The sequence below is a fragment of the Schistocerca piceifrons genome, chromosome 6, assembly GCF_021461385.2.
Source record: "Schistocerca piceifrons isolate TAMUIC-IGC-003096 chromosome 6, iqSchPice1.1, whole genome shotgun sequence".
NCBI lineage: Eukaryota > Metazoa > Arthropoda > Insecta > Orthoptera > Acrididae > Schistocerca > Schistocerca piceifrons.
In genome coordinates, this window is record NC_060143.1 from 175,601,988 (window position 1) to 175,620,723 (window position 18,736).

General features: G+C 36.7%; 1 protein-coding gene across 1 annotated transcript in view; it reads left to right on the forward strand.

The window, feature by feature from the left end:
* Positions 1–18,736, forward strand: part of LOC124802585 (transportin-3) — a 202,926-nt gene that overhangs the window by 117,510 nt on the left and 66,680 nt on the right. The window contains exons 11-13 of the mRNA XM_047263458.1: positions 3,526–3,626; positions 6,622–6,756; positions 14,974–15,114. Coding sequence (XP_047119414.1) covers positions 3,526–3,626; positions 6,622–6,756; positions 14,974–15,114 — 377 coding nt within the window. The remainder of the gene's footprint in view (positions 1–3,525; positions 3,627–6,621; positions 6,757–14,973; positions 15,115–18,736) is intronic.

The following is an 18,736-nucleotide window of genomic DNA, read 5'->3' on the forward strand; positions in this document are numbered from 1 at the left end:
TAATGACAATTGTTTTACTTCTTGGTGTACTATGCTACATATGACCTGTGTAATTTCTGGTGTCGTATCTAGAATTTCCCATTTTGTATTCACTTTCAAATTACAATTCCCTACTAGTGATGTTTGCTGTTGTTTATCTGCTTCTGTAACTCTTCATATGAAGAGGGATGGAGTCTTCTAAGTCATCAGAATGTGACCATTTTGGTGCGCAGACCTGAATGATTTGTATGTTCTACCTCTCATTGGTTTTTGAAATAGTTCTGCCTGAGATTCTTTCATTATCCAGAATGTTGTTTTAATCTTCCAGTTTACAATAAAGCCTACACCTGAATTTCCTCACTGATGATTTCTCTACAGTTACACATGTTGCAATTTTAATTCTATTTTGTTTTAATGTTCTCATCAAACTTCTGATGATCCTAGAGCAGTTCATTTGATCATATTTAACTCTTCTCACAATTACATTAACACCCTTTAGATTGAATAGTTTTGTTCTGTATTAAACTGAAGTAGTTTTCAAGATGTTTAAAAAAATGCAATGCCTGATCAGATCTGAGTACTGATGAATCTCAGAGCCTAGGGACAACATAACCAGTTCGCATGCTGATCAAGGCCAATGTATTTCTCAAGTTCCAAGTCAGTATTGTGATTTGTCAGCTTGTCTTTCCGATGCCCATAATACATTTGGTCCAGAGGATATCAGTCTATGTTTCACTATACTGTCTGCAGTGTGGGTTGGTGAGCAGCCCATCCATTTGTTCCCCTAATGCTTCAATGAGATGATTATTAATTTGTTGTATTGTTGTAAAGTGGTAATGTGTATGTTGGTAATCAAAATGTGCTCTCATTAAGATGTAATTAAGGATCTCAGAGCATTTATATCTACATCTACAAGACTATTCTGCAGTCCAGTACCCGGCAGAGGGAATATCATATCACCTTCAGACAGTTTCCCTACACTCAAGCAGCGCATGAAAAAAATTAACCCTTAAATCTTTCTATGTAAGCTCTGATTTATCTTATTTTATTACAGTGATCATTTCTCCCTATGTAGGTGGCCTTCAATAAAATATTTTTTGCATTTAGAGCAGAATGCTGATGACAGAATTACATGAAAAGATCTCACCGCAATGAAGAACATACCACCCCCAGTGTCGTATAATATCCTTCACACTCTCTCCCTTATTTTGCGATAATACAAAATGAGCTTCCCTGCTCTGAACTTCGTGAATGTTCTCCTTTCACATCAAAAATAGGGTCTGTCGTACTGATTCCTAAAAGTGATTTTTGTAGTGCTTTAACCAGTAGGTCTCATAATTCCATTTAAATAAAATATTTTGTGCTTTAGCACACATTGTTCCTTAAAATTAAATAGAAAAACAAAACAAAAGCATTAATTTAAATCAGCATGAAGCTGTCATCTTTAGAGTAGATTCATCATTCTGAATAGGATTTCAGCAAATTGGTCAAAGTGTCAGTTTTTATGTTATAGTTGCTATTTAGTTTCACAAAATGTTGAAGCCTGTGCACTTTAATATTTGAATATCCATTGATGAATGGTTCATTGGATGTAATGCTGTCACTCAAAATCTGCAGCAGTGCTCTTTGAATATTGTACAGTATCAAGAAGAATTCAATTTTCGTTTGTTACGGAATGCTTTAATAACCTGAAAGTGTTCCTTAGTTGAGTTCCCTCGCCCCCACCCCCTCCCCCACCCCAGGGTACCATTCACTTCGAATAGGCTCTGCCTTGTTATCTTGTCAGTTTTATTATTCACTTTTACTGTTACAGGGTGTATACGACCCGGGTAATCTGGGAAAAACCCGGGAATTTTTCGGAATTCCAGGAATTTTTCATTGTTTTAATTTTCAGTTAAATTTTTGTAATTTTGACTGGTACGAATTGATTCTCTAGCAAAGAATGCTACTGTATCCTGCTACTGGAGAATAAAACTGCAGCAATAAAACATAAACGAGAGGAAAAATTAAACCTTTAGTTCGCTGAATTTCAATTGCACGTTTTCATCTTCTGCCACATATGGCATTATGCCATAATAAAGAACCAAACATGAGATAGTACTGTACTGCTATGCCAAGAAAATTTATGTCCCAAAAACCACAATGAAAAGCTTAATATCAGGTGGGACCTACTTCATTGTGAATCTGGACAAACCAATGTGCACTTCAGGCTGAATTATGCTTTTTAATATCCTTTCTTTTATGGTGTAATATAAGATCTCTTTATGCTTTATACATATAAACATGCGGGCTTCCTACATCACTACAGCTGCGCACATGCAGTAATGCCTGTTTTCTGGCGCTATCTGGCAACTGCTAAATCAAACCTATTTCTAACAGTCTCGGGACAGTATTGCAAATGGTGGTTTGAAAAGCATTACTTTAAAAGTAAATTTCCTTTTATGCAAGATGAATTATGTTACATGTGAGAAAGTGGGATGAATTTCTTAAATCACAGAGCGTTTGACTCTCGTTCAAAACTGAACACTTTGAGGACCAGCCACATAGAAGAATTTCGAGCCCAGAAGAGCAGACATTTATGTCATTATTTTAAATTTACTGGCACATTTGTGTGATGCACCTTAAAGTATAACACATGCAAAAAAGATTAGTATTACATGTGAAAGCTTAGCTTCTCTTGTAGCTTATTAATCTTAGAGACCAATATTATATGTGGAAGCTTAGCTTTTCTTGTTGTTACACTGTGTATATTAATGTAAACCATTAACTTTTCCTCTTTGTGTATTCGCGCTACATAAGTGATCTTGCTGTTCAAATGGCTCTGAGCACTATGGGACTCAACTTCTGAGGTCATCAGTCCCCTAGAACTACTTAAACCTAACTAACCTAAGGACATCACACACATCCATGCCCGAGGCAGGATTCGAACCTGCGAATCTTGCTGTTGGCTTACTACAGCATGTGTCCTATGCTCTGAATATCTGCTGTCATCTGCTGTCATCGGCTGGTGAGACCACGTGGCATGAGATATGATTGGCTTACAAAAGGGCATCACAGTCTTGATTTCAAAGCTCCGGAAACTAATGTGCTGTGTTCGGTGCAATTCGAATTTATACTTCCCATAATATGAAAATATTCAGCTTATACGTTGCTGATATCAAATGCCATTCCAAAATTTCTCTCCTTTTCTTTCATCAAACACCATTCCAAAACTTCTCTCCCCCATCCCCCCCCCCCCTTTTTTTCTGGGAAATTCTATACCAGTGTACGAAAGGTTAACCATTCAAAGGATTAATAAGTTTTGCAGTTCCGACGTAAAATCTATGGAAAACATACTGTTACTTAGCACGGAAAATGTGTATTTTTGCCAGAGAAAAAGTATATTTTTTAAACGGCATATCTGGGAATAATCTGAGAATTTTTTTCCTTGTTTGCTTATATACCCTGTGTTACAATTGTGTTTTTGTGATTCTCTTGAAAGGACTGTATTGTATGAAGTTAGCTTGGTTATTTTAGTTTGAATTAATGCATAATGTTATCTTACAGGTGTTTCTGTGATTTTGGGTCGAATGCCACCAGATCAAATACAGCAAGCCATGAAACAAATCTGTTTCTTTCAGATTAATCCTTTGTGTCAGTTGGTTGAGGTATGTAACCACTTGACAAGCCAATAATATGATACTGGTAAATTTGATTGGAATAAAATAAAGGAATGAGTAAATATAACCAGCCACTATGCAGTGAAAATGTTAAGCAGAAAACCATTATCACAAAAAGTCTCCACTATATGATGAGTGTGTTTACTTTACTCATTGTGTAGCAGTTATGAGTTGGTGGTGTCAAACACGTTCTTGAGAATTAAACTATAGTCAAAGACGAATGGGGGGGAAAGTACAAACTGGGAGCAGTAAACACACAGGCAAAGGTCACACCAGTATTAGTGTTTATGCCTGGTTGTGTAAGAGGAAATTGGCAGTGAAATAGTACATTATACAATATTTGAAAATCTAACAAGTGAGAAGAGACAGAGAGGAGAGGTTTGCTGAAAAGCTAGAGCAATGTGTAAAAGTTAATGTTGTTGCACAAGATGCAAAAGCAGTGTGCAAAGAAAGAAAAGAGAAACTACACAGCATAAAAATGAGAGAAAATGGGAACTTTAGGTTTGGAGGAACGAGGGGCCACCAAAATGATGGCAGGTATGTGTTGTAGAGCAAGTCATTCATGCTGAACATGTGCAGTAGTAAGTTACTGGAATAATTTCTTTATCTGTAATCATCCACCCATCTGTCTGTTTTTCCTGGCAGCTTTATAGTCACCATACTGACATAAAATCTGCATAGAGGCTACGTGCAGGAAAGTGTATGAATGAATGTTCTGGCAGGTGGTTGACCTTAGACTTACTAGAGGTCTTACAAGTGATGTAGGTTTGAGTACGCAGTAGCAGTAAGTGCTTAGGACAAGCCATCTGTTGGAAAGCTGATTAGAAGATCTGAATCATTTGACAAGGAACAGGAATGAGGACACTGTTACCTCAACAAGAATGTAACAGAGATTGAAAGAGCAACATAAAGCAGCTCAGGGTGAGGTGAGGACATACCTCAATCTAGCATACAGTTTCAGAAAATCATAGCCTAACTTTTTCAGGATAGCCTTTTATTGCATAACAAGAGATTTTCTATTTTGTGTCAACGAAGTTTCAGTAGTTCTCAATGGCTGTGATGGAAAAGGAAATCATGTTGAGGTGCAGCCTGATACTGTCATTTGAAAGAATTGGAGACGTTATAAAATTGTTTTGTGTATGGGAGGGGACCTTGAAAATTATCAGAATACACTTCCTGCAGTCAGATGGGCAGTAGTGATGTGTTCTTTCACTAGTTGCCTCTACTGCTTATTGTTTGAAAACAGTTGTCCAAATGTTATCCATAAGAAGAATCAGTTTGGTTGAAATGTGTGTTGAAGGAGCTGCAGATTTTATGATGACTTAATAATATTAATTTCCATAAAGAATGGTTGTTGCAGTGCATATTTTATGAACAACTACTGCACTAAGCAAACGCTAACTACCCATAGTAAGTTACAAAACATATTCAAGGGACTGTAAAATTTTTTTGACATATATTAACATTTTATTTTGAAAAATGAGTATTGTGCAGCAGTATTGCCCATTGTTTGCTAAAATAATTGTGTAAGGTACTGCCAGAAAAGTAGCCTATATCATGACAAGAGGCTCCTCAATCATTACAACCTGCCTGCTCATACATCAATGACATACACACAGATTTTGATAATGACTTCACGAGTGTTTCATGCCTAGCCTTTTAATAATATCTGGCCCCTGGGACTTTTTCCTGTTCCCTAGAATGAAAACAGTCAAAAGGGAAAAATTTTCAGCACATGTAAGAGGATTCATCACCCCATCTCTCCACTCAGAAATAAGATTTCTTGTCAGTTTTCGGGCACCAAGGGTATAGTGGGGGAAGTATGTAACTTTATCCAATATGTTTGGTATTAATCATTATTGAATTAGATCTGTATTTAAGTAGAGGTTTGTCAACCAGTGACACAGAGTGAATATCAAGAAAGAAGGCAATAGATTCAAGAAGACAAGCTATTGTAACGATATTTCTTTTTATAAAAAATATATATCCTGACAGCTGTCGAAAAGTAATTCTTTATTTCAGTTGGAAACCCTCGCAGGCTCCGTTAAGATGAATAAAACCTGGCCTTGAGATGTATAAAAGCACAAAATAAATCGTTTTGGGGATAGTTGTATTCTAGCAGTTTATGGGGGGGGGGGGGGGGGGGTCAGTAATGCAGCCTCAGAATTGTACTACACAAAAACATTTGCAGTTTATGAGAACAAGATGACTTGGTTGAATCCTGGACCCTAGAAAAGTCACAAGAGGAAAATATATTCTGGTCGCAAAAGATTGTACCTCAGAGATAAAATAGTCATTAGGTATTGTAGAAATGATTAAGAAGCAAGGACACAAATTTTACTATGGCTGCTTACTGATTATATCAGCTGATAGGCAGTGTGCAATGAAAGGTTGCATCATAGAAAAGTAGCGTGATAAAGCAATGGATGCAAATTACTGAGGGGCCATAGAATTGGTAATGTATTTGTATGAAATTTCTCTACAGTGTGTTGTAGATGTTTATCAGCAAAAGGTTGAATGTAGTTATGAGTGAGTAGTGGTGGACCAACTTTGGATTGTGTTGAAATAGTTACAGGTGTACGAAGTTGATGAATGTCCATTTTCATAACACTATCCATTGTAGGCTTCCACCGACATTTAATATCCAGCAAGCTTTCACCATCTTTTCTCAGATACTTTGAATACGGTTCCATTTTATCCTAATACTGAAATAACTTAGATATTAGCTGCTAAAGTTTTCTGCACTATTACTCATGTTGGTAGCCTGAATTCCTCCTGTCCTTACCTTTCTTTGCCATTTTTTATTGTGTCTGAGTATATTTTTGTGATCTTTTTATTTAATTGTAAGTGTATTAATTAATGAAAACAAACTTATACATGAGCAGAAAGGGTATTTTTCATCCTCTTATTTAATGTTGTTAATTAACTGCCTTTCATGTTATGTTGGAGGGATTTTCATTTTTGTGCTAACGTTTTGATGCAGAATGATGTGAAGACTGAGAAAGGAACAAAAACTGATCCTGTTCTATGGCTTGATAGACTGGCAGCCATCTTCAGGCACACAAAACCAGTTGTAGAAAATGGAGAAGTCCATCCTTGTCAAAGTGTAATTACAGAGGTAAGGGATCAATTTGAAGCAGGTTGTGTTACTTTGTATGTAAGTTGTTGTTCCTAGTTCATTCATAAGAGATACAATTCAGCTAGTATATATGAATACCTTCAGATTTTTTGTTCTGTCACTCATTGAGAAATTCGTCAGAGAGATGTCTGAATTATATTGCCAATCATTAAGGTAGCTAACATCAAAATTTTACTTATTGTATGTATACGTAATCGCAGGAAGAATACTTGATTACATTTATAGATTATTAGCGCATGTACGGAGTGCAAAACTTAGATGATGAATGCTGTCATTGGAAGCAACAACAGCTGATCCTATACAGACGAACTGAGGTTTGACAACTGGTACAGGTATGTCCTTTCTCACTGCTTCAATGCTGTGCCAAACTTAATTAACTATTGTGGCAAACCAGTCTTCTGACAACCTATGGCCAGATCTTTTCAGTGGGGAAAGATCAGGAGAACATGGTAGCTACAGCAACAGTCGAACCGTTAACTGTCACAGAGAACTCAGGAAGGGGCAGTGACTAGCCATAAAGCATCAGAAATGGAATGGCAGCTGTCAATATTGCTGATATATGAACTAGACACGATGAAGTTGTTTATCAAGTGGCACCCTATACGATCAAGCTAGGTGCTGGGCCCATATGTTGATGATGAATGCCTCCACATTTGGATAAATCCATTGTCATGCAGAGCCAGGACTTACCTGAGAAGACAACACGGTGCAGCTCCTGTGTACAGTGTTCTCATTAGGTGCACCATTGTTGACCCCCCTCTTTGCAGCAGTATCACGGGCAGCTGCGACAGTAGTCACCATGCTGGCAATCTGTGGTACTCCAGACATCATTGTCTTGTCCTCGTGGCCTTGCAGTAATCGCACCATTTCCAGAGTAAAGATAAGTGACGTGTAACATTCTGCACGGTTGTGCAAAACATATGTCTGCCTTTTTGTACCGTAGTCACACTTGGCCATTGAGATCCTGATTAGCATTGAGAATGGCCTTCCTGAAACTACTCTGGTCTATATTTACATGAAAGTTTTGGCATTCTGACTAGTGTGATAATCTCAATAGAATTCAATTGTGCTGCTGCTGAATTCTGGCACGTGTCGGTAGACAGATCTCCTTGCAAGAGTTGTAACATGATCTCACAAACAATATTCATATGCAATTTCCAATTGAGAAAACCCCTGTTTAATGTTCGCTTTTGTACAGAATCGAGATCAGTGGCTCCTAAACTTTCCGAGACGCTTACTCCTGAGACTAATCAGATATTAGGTACTACCCACTATTCACTATTAGGCATAAGAATAATACGAATATAAACATGATATGATATGTATATTCTTCCGCGTTTGCTGTTGTCTCACACTAATTTCGTAGTTTATTAGGCAGACAGGATTAAATGAGATAGCAGCAAACACGAAAGAATACATGGCAAAATGTTTATATTCGTATTATTCTTATGGTGAAGAGAATACTACATGTGATTCACAATTCATAAAAGTTCCTATTAGCAACCATCTCTTCTCACAGGTAGGAAAAAATTCAGAACGTAGACAAACATCCCAAACAGTCTTGCCAGTCGAATTTTCACAGTACATTGAAATGCTGCTACATTTGAAGATGAACAATACAGAATTTGTATTTACTTCGTTGGATAATGTATGAAAATGCAGTGGTCGAAACTCGGGGCGGAGAAAATAGCTCGTCTTCCATCTTTTTTTAAAAATTTATTAGAGGTTTTGGCGCCAGTATTTATCTTTGTGCCTGCAAAGCATGCCTGTGTAGCGCTACATATATTCGACGGCAGAAGTTAGTTGTGGCGGCACCTACCAACATTTTTCAGAACTTCCGCTTACTTTGCACTCGATTCTAAGCCACAGATGGTTTTTTGGATTACAAAATCCGGAAAAAAAGTGTGGCTTAGATTCGAGTAAATACGGTACACAGATTTTTTTTCTTTAATCAAATTTTTATGTTGTTCGCAAACTACAGCATGTTTATTTCTGTAGATTTAGCTTTAAAAATGTTTTAATGTAACAGAATATTTTCATAAAAATTTTCATCCCTTTTACACCACTTTGGGCTTGAATTTCCAAAAACACTGAAACTTATTTTATTGAATATTGGGCTCCATAAGGTTCCCTTTCTGTGCATCGGCCAGGGAATATAAAATTATAAATAATGTCGCAGCCAAGGAGCCAAATTTATATTTTCAGAGTTTTAGTTTCAAAAATGCTTTTGTAATGATATATTTCCATAAATCATTGAAATAAATGTCAAACATCTGTTATATGATCTTTTAATAGTACTACTGGTTTCACAACATTAGAGTTGCATATTCAGGTACATTCTGTCTCAATCAGATGAGTGCATTGGATGTCCCATCATTCCATCAGATGATAATAAATTAATTGACATAGTGATTACAGTCAAAATTTGAAACAGGCTGAATGAATAAGACAACCATAAAACTGGGTCAGCTTGGAACGGACCTGATGTGTAAGAACTGTCATGTTCAGCTGCCAGCAGAGTACTGAGCATGTGCATGAGTGATTTGCATATCACGTTTTAGCAATGTCACTATCACTATCCCGTCTTCCTTTTCCAGTCACAAATAGCAAAGATTGGTTCTGCACTATAAAAATGCTGGAACATGAGAGGCTAACCCCCTTTTGGCTAATGGAAGTATTGAGACAACAGCAAGAAGTTTTCTTCAGCCGAGTCTGCAGACCCTTAGTTAATGCTTGTGATAAAGGAGTTACAGAATTTTGTTGACACTGAGGCACATTTTGCAAATTAGATCATCAAAGTAAGGAAATTGTGGGATCCATGCACAGATAATAGAACACTGAGAAAACTACTTAGATGTCGTATCAGCTCATCTTCATGTACAGCTAACCTTCTTGTTCTCTAAAAGTGTTAGTTGTTTTAAGGCTGCCAGCCTGTGATTAGTTCAGAGTAATACATAATACCTTCATTACCCAGATTTGTATTTGGATTTCTACATTTTCTGAAAGAGCTTAAAGGCCCCTCCTCTGAGCTCTCAATTCTCTGTCCCCATTGTCATGCTGTTCTTCATCTCTCCCCCTCCCTCAACCACCACCACTTCACCGTTCTTCCCTTCACCGTCCCCCTTACACAGACTGCCTTGGTATGGCTAGCACATGAGGATTTATGAGCTGCCAAAAGAGAGAAGTGAGGGAAGATGGAGGTGAGCGGAGGTATGGTACTGCGAGAATAATTTGTCAGAGTACTGAAAAGTCTTTAACTTGAAACAAGCCCCCTGGAGTAGATGACATTGTGGCAGAACTATTGATAGCCTTCGGAGAGCCAGCCGTGACAAAACTATTCCATCTAGTTTGAAAGATGGATTAGAAAGGCAAAATACCGTCAGATTTCCGAGAGGAATACAGTAGTTCAAATTCCAAAAGAAAGCAGGTGCTGACAGGTGTGAATATTACCAAACTATGAAATCAATGAGCCACTGTTGCAAAATACTAACACAAATTCTCCACAGAAGAATGGAAAAACTGATACAAGATAGCATTTGGGAAGATCTGTTTAAATACCAAAGAAATGTATGAACAGGGAAGGCAATACTGCCCCTATGATTTTTCTTAGAAGATAGGTTACAGAAAGGCAGACATACTTTTGTAGCCTTTGTAGACTTACAGAAAGCTTTCAACAATCCTGACTGGTATAATGTCTTTGAAATTGTGACAATAGCAGGGGTGAAGTATAGGGAGTGAAAGGCTACTTTCAACTTTTACAGAAACCAGACAAGAGTTATAAGAGAATTAATGATTCTATTGGCAAATATTGGTTCTGTGACCAACTCTCTGTATTGCCATGATAGGAAGAAAAATCAAACTCGATGTCCACAGAGCAGTTCATATGTGAAGTGCCAACTCCACCTACCATCCAACCATTCATTAGTAAGTTGGTTATAGGACCAATATTTGCCACTAGGGAAGTGTGATGACAATGCAGTGGATCACCGAAAAGGGACACATTTGAATAAAGTGGTTAAGACATACTCCTGAAGATGTTACCCTTAATTCTCCTTTACTGACCAGCCCTAGTCTCACTTTCTGTCCGAAGTTGAAGATGGACATACAAAAATTGGCAGTTATGAGAGTCGTGGGGCATGAAAGAAAAGCAGTGATTGAGAATGTGTATCTAATCCATTTTACGTGCTTGGGTGCTGTCGGTAGCTGGTGTCTCTTCTGTCCTTTGTTGTAGCTGGCTTCGAACTGTTGATGACAAACGAATACTCCCCATAATGTAGCCCACATGGTATTTAAAGCAAGAAATTAATCACTTGTACACCCACTTTTGTCATATTCACAATTGATGGCCAGTTCAGGTTTCACAATTCTCTTTTGTAAGCAGATTAGGAAAACTACATACTGCACTTCATTGCAGTTCTTGCTATAAACTTTTTGTGCAGTAGACCTATGCAGTAGACCTACTCTTCATGAAATAATTAACAATAGTTCATTGAGTCAGTGGACAATAAACTTAATCTCACAAGTGCAGTTACAATGTTGAGTGGTAGAATAATTTCACAAGAATGACAAACTGTTTTTCATGTTGAACAAAAAAATGTCACAGTTGAATATAGTTGCCCAGTAAAACTTATTGACGCTAATTAACACATTCTAAGAGCAGATTTTACTTTAACTTACAATGTTGCTGCACTATTGCTGGAGACATTTTGATATTGACACAGAGGTGTTAGCAGACTTTAACACAGTCTGTCATAAATATCTGACATGTTTGCTCACAGGTCACAGACTTCTTGATCCATAGATGTTGCTCAATTTAGTTCTGACATGAGACCTTACAGATCAGGTACACAGAGATTTCCAGCATTTCTTTCTGACGACAGACTCTGATGTGAAATGGCATAATGATGTTGCTAGGTTGTTTGCATGTTGGAGACTGGTGAATGATGGCTTTTTAAAGCCAGGGTTAAGAATATGATGCAATTTCTGAAACTACATAATCAGCTAGGTTAGATTTTGCTACTTTTCATAGACCATAAGATTTTTACTATTATCTGGTTTATGAAAAATTTTTAAGATTAAAAAATTATAAAAGCATGTGGAATATTGTTTAGCTTTCAGAGTTGGAAATCTCCTACTTATGAATATGGTATCCATCTTGAAAACACTCTTTAGGATTGTAAATCATCCAAAATCTTAGTGTCTTAATTAGTGAGATTGTCGTCTGATGCAGAAAAAAGTATATTAACAGAGGTAGATTGTCAAAGTTAGGAATTTTGTAAGCATTGATGTGGAATAGGCAATTGAAACTGAAGTTAGTGAGATATCTACTTCCCACTGAATGGAACAGTATTTTTTATTCTATCTGTTAGCTCAAAGTTTTTCTCCATTACTTACTGCAGTAAGAATGTCAATTAGCCATAACTCTTAATTAAATGAGCTTTTAGTGTAACTAATTTTACCATCATAATCAGGACAATAAATAACCAGCTAACTATAAATTTAACTGGAACTAGCCGAAATAACATTCCAGGTCATTCATGTACATTTTTACTTGTGCAGCTGCATTAAAGCAAAAAAATAAATAAATAAAAATTTCATAGGAGTAGAAAAATGGAACATCTGAAGTTTCCAGCTTGCTGTGTTTCAAAGGAAGTGAGACAGGGTTATTGCTTATTTGCAATATTGTTCGGTCCATACAGTGAGCTAGTAATAAAGGACACCAAAGAAAAATTTGGAGAAGGAATTAAAATTCAGGGAGAAGAAATAAAAACTTCTGAAGTTTGCTGATGACCTTGTAATTCTGTCAGACACATCAAATTACTTGGAAGAGCAGTTGAGTGGAGTGGACACTGTCTTGGGGAAAAGGAGGATGTAAGATGAACATCAACAAAAGCAAAGCAAGGGTAAAGGAATGCAGTTGATTTAAATCAGGCGATGCTGAGGGAATTAATTAGGAAATGAGACAGTAAAAGAAGTTGATGAGTTTTGCTATTTGGACAGTAAAATAACTGGTGGTGGCTGAAGTAGGAGGATATAAAATGTGGACTGGTAGTTTCGAGAAAATGGTTTTTGAAAGAGAGAAATTTGTTAACATCGAATATTAGATTTAAGTGTCAGAAATTCTTTTCTGCGAAGTGTTTGTCTGGAGTGTAGCCTTGTATGGAAGTGAAACATGGACGATAAACAGTTAAAGACAAGAAGAACATACACACTTTTGAAACATGATGCTACAAACAACTGCTGAATTTTAGATTGATAGATCATGTAATTAATAAGGAGGCACCGAATAGAATCGGGGAGAAAAGAAATTTGTGACATAACTTGCCTAAAAGAAGGGATCTATTGATAGGGCATGCTCTGACAAATCGAGGGATCACCAGTTTAGTATTGGAGGGAACTGTGGGGGGTGGGGGGGGGGGGGGGGGTGAGGGCAATTCTAGTGAGAGATAAATACACTAAGCAGGTTCGAATGGATGTATGTTCTAGTAGGTACTCGGAGATGAAGAGGTTTGCACAGAATTTAGTAGTATGGGCAGCTGCACCTTGAGATTGAAGGCAGCAGCAGCGACAACAACAACAACAACAACAACAACGTGAACCTACCTGAGCTGTAAGCCAGCCCCAGTATGTAGCAAACATCACAGCCTTCTGGGTGGTGAGGGCAATATCCCATCAAATAATTTAAAAAAGCAAGAAAACATTGTAGGAGTATTTCCTCAAAACTATGTAATACTTCACAGTATTAAGGGCATCTCAGGTGGATATCTGAGTAAGGCAGGTGGATAGCCATTATCAATGTAATGAGAAAGAGTTGTGTTCAGACCAGCCATAGAGAGAAAGCCCAAACATTGAAGAAATATTTTGCTCAAGTGACCACCACTGTCATCTAATATCCAGGTTTTCGTCACCATAGAGCTATTGCTAAGAGGAAACTTAACATTTTTGTTCCACTAATGATGAACATTACAACAACCCCTTCTCATCACGGTGACTACATTCAGCACTGCCTGCTGCAGCATGTGACACAAGCAACAGATCACAATAATTCATTACACCAGCACCTCATTCCTTCAGAATATCTTGAACTCTTGATTTAGTGATGTTGCTCCATTGTGATTTGTATCGACATCGTTCACAGACAATGAGCACACATCCACTATTTAACACTGCCTGTGGATAACTGACTGGTTGTGGGTGCGTGTGGATGCACACGTGTGCGTGTGCCTTTGTATGCGTGTGCACTCTAGGTCAAAAAAATTCTGTCCTAAATGAGTTACATTCTGTCAGAACTTTCCATACCACATTGTCAGTTACCTTATCTTACACAAGAAGTTAAATGCCAATCTTATTTCCTTCCTTTATATATCAGCGTGTTTCATTTTGAAAGAATGGTCCTAATCTTAGCAGGGTTAATAAAGCAACGAGTAAAATAAAAATTTGTATTAATGGTTTGGCTGGAGAGTTTCCATCTACTTTGTCTGATTAAATTCATTGTTATATGACAACTACTTTTTTTATTCTGTTCCAAGATCTACCAGAAGTATTCACTGGGAATTGTAGTATGCTGCTTGAGTAGGATAAAAGAGGCTGATATTACAATTATTCTGTTTTGCTAATATTACAGTTATTCTGTTTTGTAGCTCTATGCAGATTTTGAAACACCTTTGTGTGCATTTACCCATTGTAAGGTGGTTTCTTTATTTTCATTTTGACTGTTTATGTGTGGGGAACAGTGGTGAAGCTGTAAAGACAGTGCACCATAGTGGTGTGAAGGGACTGTGGAAACAGCATGTCATGGCACAGTGGTCATGCTCAGTTGCTGCTGCAGAATGTGATTGCTCTTCATATTTTGCTCTCACTATTAATGTGTCGTAGAGCTGAACATTGAAGCAGATTAATTTGAGAGTGATCCATAGATTCATCACGCGTAATTAATATGTAGATAACATTTTGTTTATAATGTATCAGAATTACTATTTTATTGACACTAAGCATTGTGTGAAGTACCTTATTTGAAGTTTCTGTTTGGCCTGACTACACCTGCACACAGAAACAAAATTGAAAATAACTCCAGAGACAGTAGAGATTACCATTTTCATTCATTGCATTTCATTTTGAGTGCTGTGTTATATATAATGATGATTTGTATTTACTTTCTATTGCTTTTGTGTTTTTTAATGTAATTTTATTTTGTAGGTATGGCCTGTACTTTCAAACACTTGCAATAAATATCAGGCTGATATTCGTGTAATGGAGAGGTGCTGTAGATGTTTAAGGTTTGCTGTTCGGTGTGTTGGCAAACAGTCTGCTCACCTGTTAGAACCTCTTGTGAAACAGGTAAATTTGATTTTACAAATTGCTATTTTTATTGCATTATATATTGCAATTAAATTTACAGATATGCGCACAATGTACTTCCATTGTGTTGTTCTTTGTAAGTAGAGTATTTAACAGAAATTTATTGGGTCTTTTAAAAATCTGATGATACAGTATTCTGACATTGTTTACTACTTTTGGATGAAAGAAGACCATTCACTGAAAAGTAGAAGCATTGAGTTGTTGACACACACACACACACACACACACACACACACACACACAATCGCGCGCGCGCAGGTTTGCCTTTATTCAACATATCTTCTAAGATTAGCTATACAGTCAGTTATGCTTTGCTTGGTCCTGCTTTTGTCCAGAGCCCTTGTTCTGTAAATAATTTCTGTCAATATTTTGCTAATGGGACTTACCAAACTGATTGTTTGGTAGTATTCACACATATCAGCACCTGCCTTCTTTGGAACTGGAATTATTACATTCTTCCTGAAGTCTGAAGGCATTTCGGCATATCACATATCTTGTGCATCAAGTGGAATAATTTTGTAATGGCTAGCTTTCCCAAGAATCTCAATAGCTCAAGCGGATGCCATTTGCTCCCATGGCCTTGTTTCCACATAGGTCTTTCTCTGTCAATTTTCATCTCACAGTATCACATTTCCATGTCATCTTCACCTACTTCCTCTTCTGTTACTATAATATTGTCATGAAGTTTCTTATTCTTATGTAATCAACACATTAAAAATAAAACTGTACAAAATAACAGTTGATCAAGGCACTGAGATGCATAAGGGCCAAAGCACACACACAAAGTTTTGATAAAAATAGATGTCTATGAAAATCAAATTTTTAGTGGGACTGATTTGTTTTTGAACCAAGTCACATCATCATGTATTTCCCATGAAAAAAATAATCCAGCCACTTTATTTTTTGAAATTTTAATTAATATTTAGGATTATTATTATTGTTATTATTATTGTCAATGTTAATTCACAAAATTTTCACATTTAGGCTAGTGACAATAGTGTCTTTTTGATGGTTGTAAAATTTGTAATAAACGTGAAACTAGAATCAGAACATAAAGAAGATACTAAATGCACCACACATGCAGTTGTGACCAGCTCGAACTCATCATAGTCATTGTTATTATCTTTTTCATTAAGCATATTCTCTAGCTTGAGGTTCAGATAAAAATTCCGACCTACTTCTGATGAAGAAGTACTGCTACTACATATGTAATGTAGACACTAAATTATGTGGGCAATCCCAGGTAACAATTTAGCGGTGCTTTGTTTGCATAGAGAACTGAATATTGGAGAAATTGGTGCGGCAGCTTTTCATTAATCTTCATTCATTCAAGGTGGGCCTACAGCACAAATAAAGCTGGTTCACCATAATATCAACAGATGTCAGGAACATGCATAAATGCCACAATATCAAAATTGAAGATGGTGTGCTTTAGGGCCTTACGGTTCTCATCACCTCAATTCATTGAACTCGTTGAATGATTTTTGTATTTATGGCTGTTGAATTGGGATGATAGGATAAGGACAGCATAATAAAGAAGCAGAAGATAAAAATGGCATTGAGTGCTCATCATGAGCTAAACAGAACTTTAAAAATCTATACTGTGGTGTGTCCAAAATGGAAAGTTTACAGTTTATGCTTACCACAAGTTTTGATTTGAACAAAATCAAACAATGGAAAATCCAAGATGGAATAATAACAATATTATGAAAAGGTTAGCTGCTACTCACCTTATAGCTAAGGTGCTGAGTCGCAGATAGCACAACAAAAAGACTGTCGTACAAAGCTTTCGGGCAAACAGGCCTTCATCAGAATAGACTCCCCCCCCCCCCCCCCCACACACACACACACACACACACACGTGACCACAGTCTCTGGTTGTCAAGGGTAGTCTGCCAGTGTCAGCCCTCAGCAACCAGAGACTGTGGTCATGAGTGTATGGGTTGTGTTTACATGCATGCGTGTATGTTTTGTCTACTCTGTTGAAGGCCTGTTTTGCCAAAAGCTTTGTTTGACAGTCTTTTTGTTGTGTCTATCAGCGATTCATGATCTCTACTATTTGATTGAGAACAGTGAGACATGAGCTTTTAATGTGAAAACCATTTAAGGAATCACAGTCATACAATAGTTTTTAGTAGACACCACACCCACCACTGACTGTAGAAATTATTTATTTTCACTGTTGCAATACTGGAAATAAATAATTTCTGCAGTCTAAGGAAACTGTGATGTTTTTTAAAAGATTAAATAAGATTAGATTAGATTAATTATTCATTCCATAAACCCATAAAAGAGGAAATTATCCTGGGTGTGGAACATGTCAGAAAAACACATTACAAAAATGTAATTAGAAAAACTTGAGTTTCATTAATTTTAATTATCCTCAGTCAATAAACAGTAAAATTATGTACATGAATTAAACTTCTAATATTTTCAGGTTTAATACTTACATCTGCTTTCATTAAATCCATCATTCAGATATTTGTTATTGACTATTACAACCAAGTATTGTCAAAAATTATAGTAAATTATTCATTTCAGTGATCCTCAGTTAAGAACAGTCAGATTATGTACAAGATTTAAAACTAACCTTCCACTATTTACAGACTTAAGACTTACATCTGCTTTCCATACATCCATCATTCACACAGTAGGTAGTTACTTGGCTGTTACAACCAAGTATTGTCGAAAATTAAAGTATAATAAATTTTCATTAAAATGGCTATGAACCACTTATTAATGTCAGTAAAAATTTGATTAGCTGCCCTTCTAAATTCATATTTGATTTACTATTTATTGCAATGTTTGTATCATCTGCAAATAAGACAAACTTGGCATGTAACAGATGACAGGTCATTAATATACAGAAGAAACGGTTGTGGGCCTAGTTTGGAACCTTGGGGAACGCAACATGTAATTTCTTCACAGTCAGATGATGTCCGATTGCCTACTGCTGAAGTGTTACGTAATGACACCCTTTGCTTTCTATTAGTAAGATATGACTGAAACCACTTTGCAGCACTACCAGTGACGCCATAATATTTTAATTTACTTAAAAGAATGCTGTGATTCACACAGTCAAACGCCTTTGACAGGTCACAGAATATGCCAGTTGCCTCTAATTTGTTGTCCATTGAATTAAAGACATTTTTGCTATAAGTGTAAATAGCTTTCACAATATTAGAACCCTTAAGAAACACAAATTGTGACTTTGACAGTATGTTATTTTCACTAAGGTGCTTAAGTAGACGCTTGAACATAACCTTTTCAAAGATTTTGAAAACCTGGCAAAAGTGAGATCGGTTGGTAATTTGATGGCATTTATTTGTCCCCTTTCTTGTGGAGAGTTATAACTTCAGCATATTTAAGCCAGTCCAGGAATGTTCCTGTGACAAGTGATTGATTACACAAATAACTTAAGAGATGACTAAGCTCACATGAACATTCTTTTATTAACTTTGTTGATATGTTTTCATAACCACTAGAATGCTTTGATTTCAAGGACTTTATGATGGATTCTATTTCTTTGGGTGAAGTACGTGTCAATTCCATTTTACTGAGATAGCTTGTGTGCACTGGTCTCAGATATTCCATTGCATTA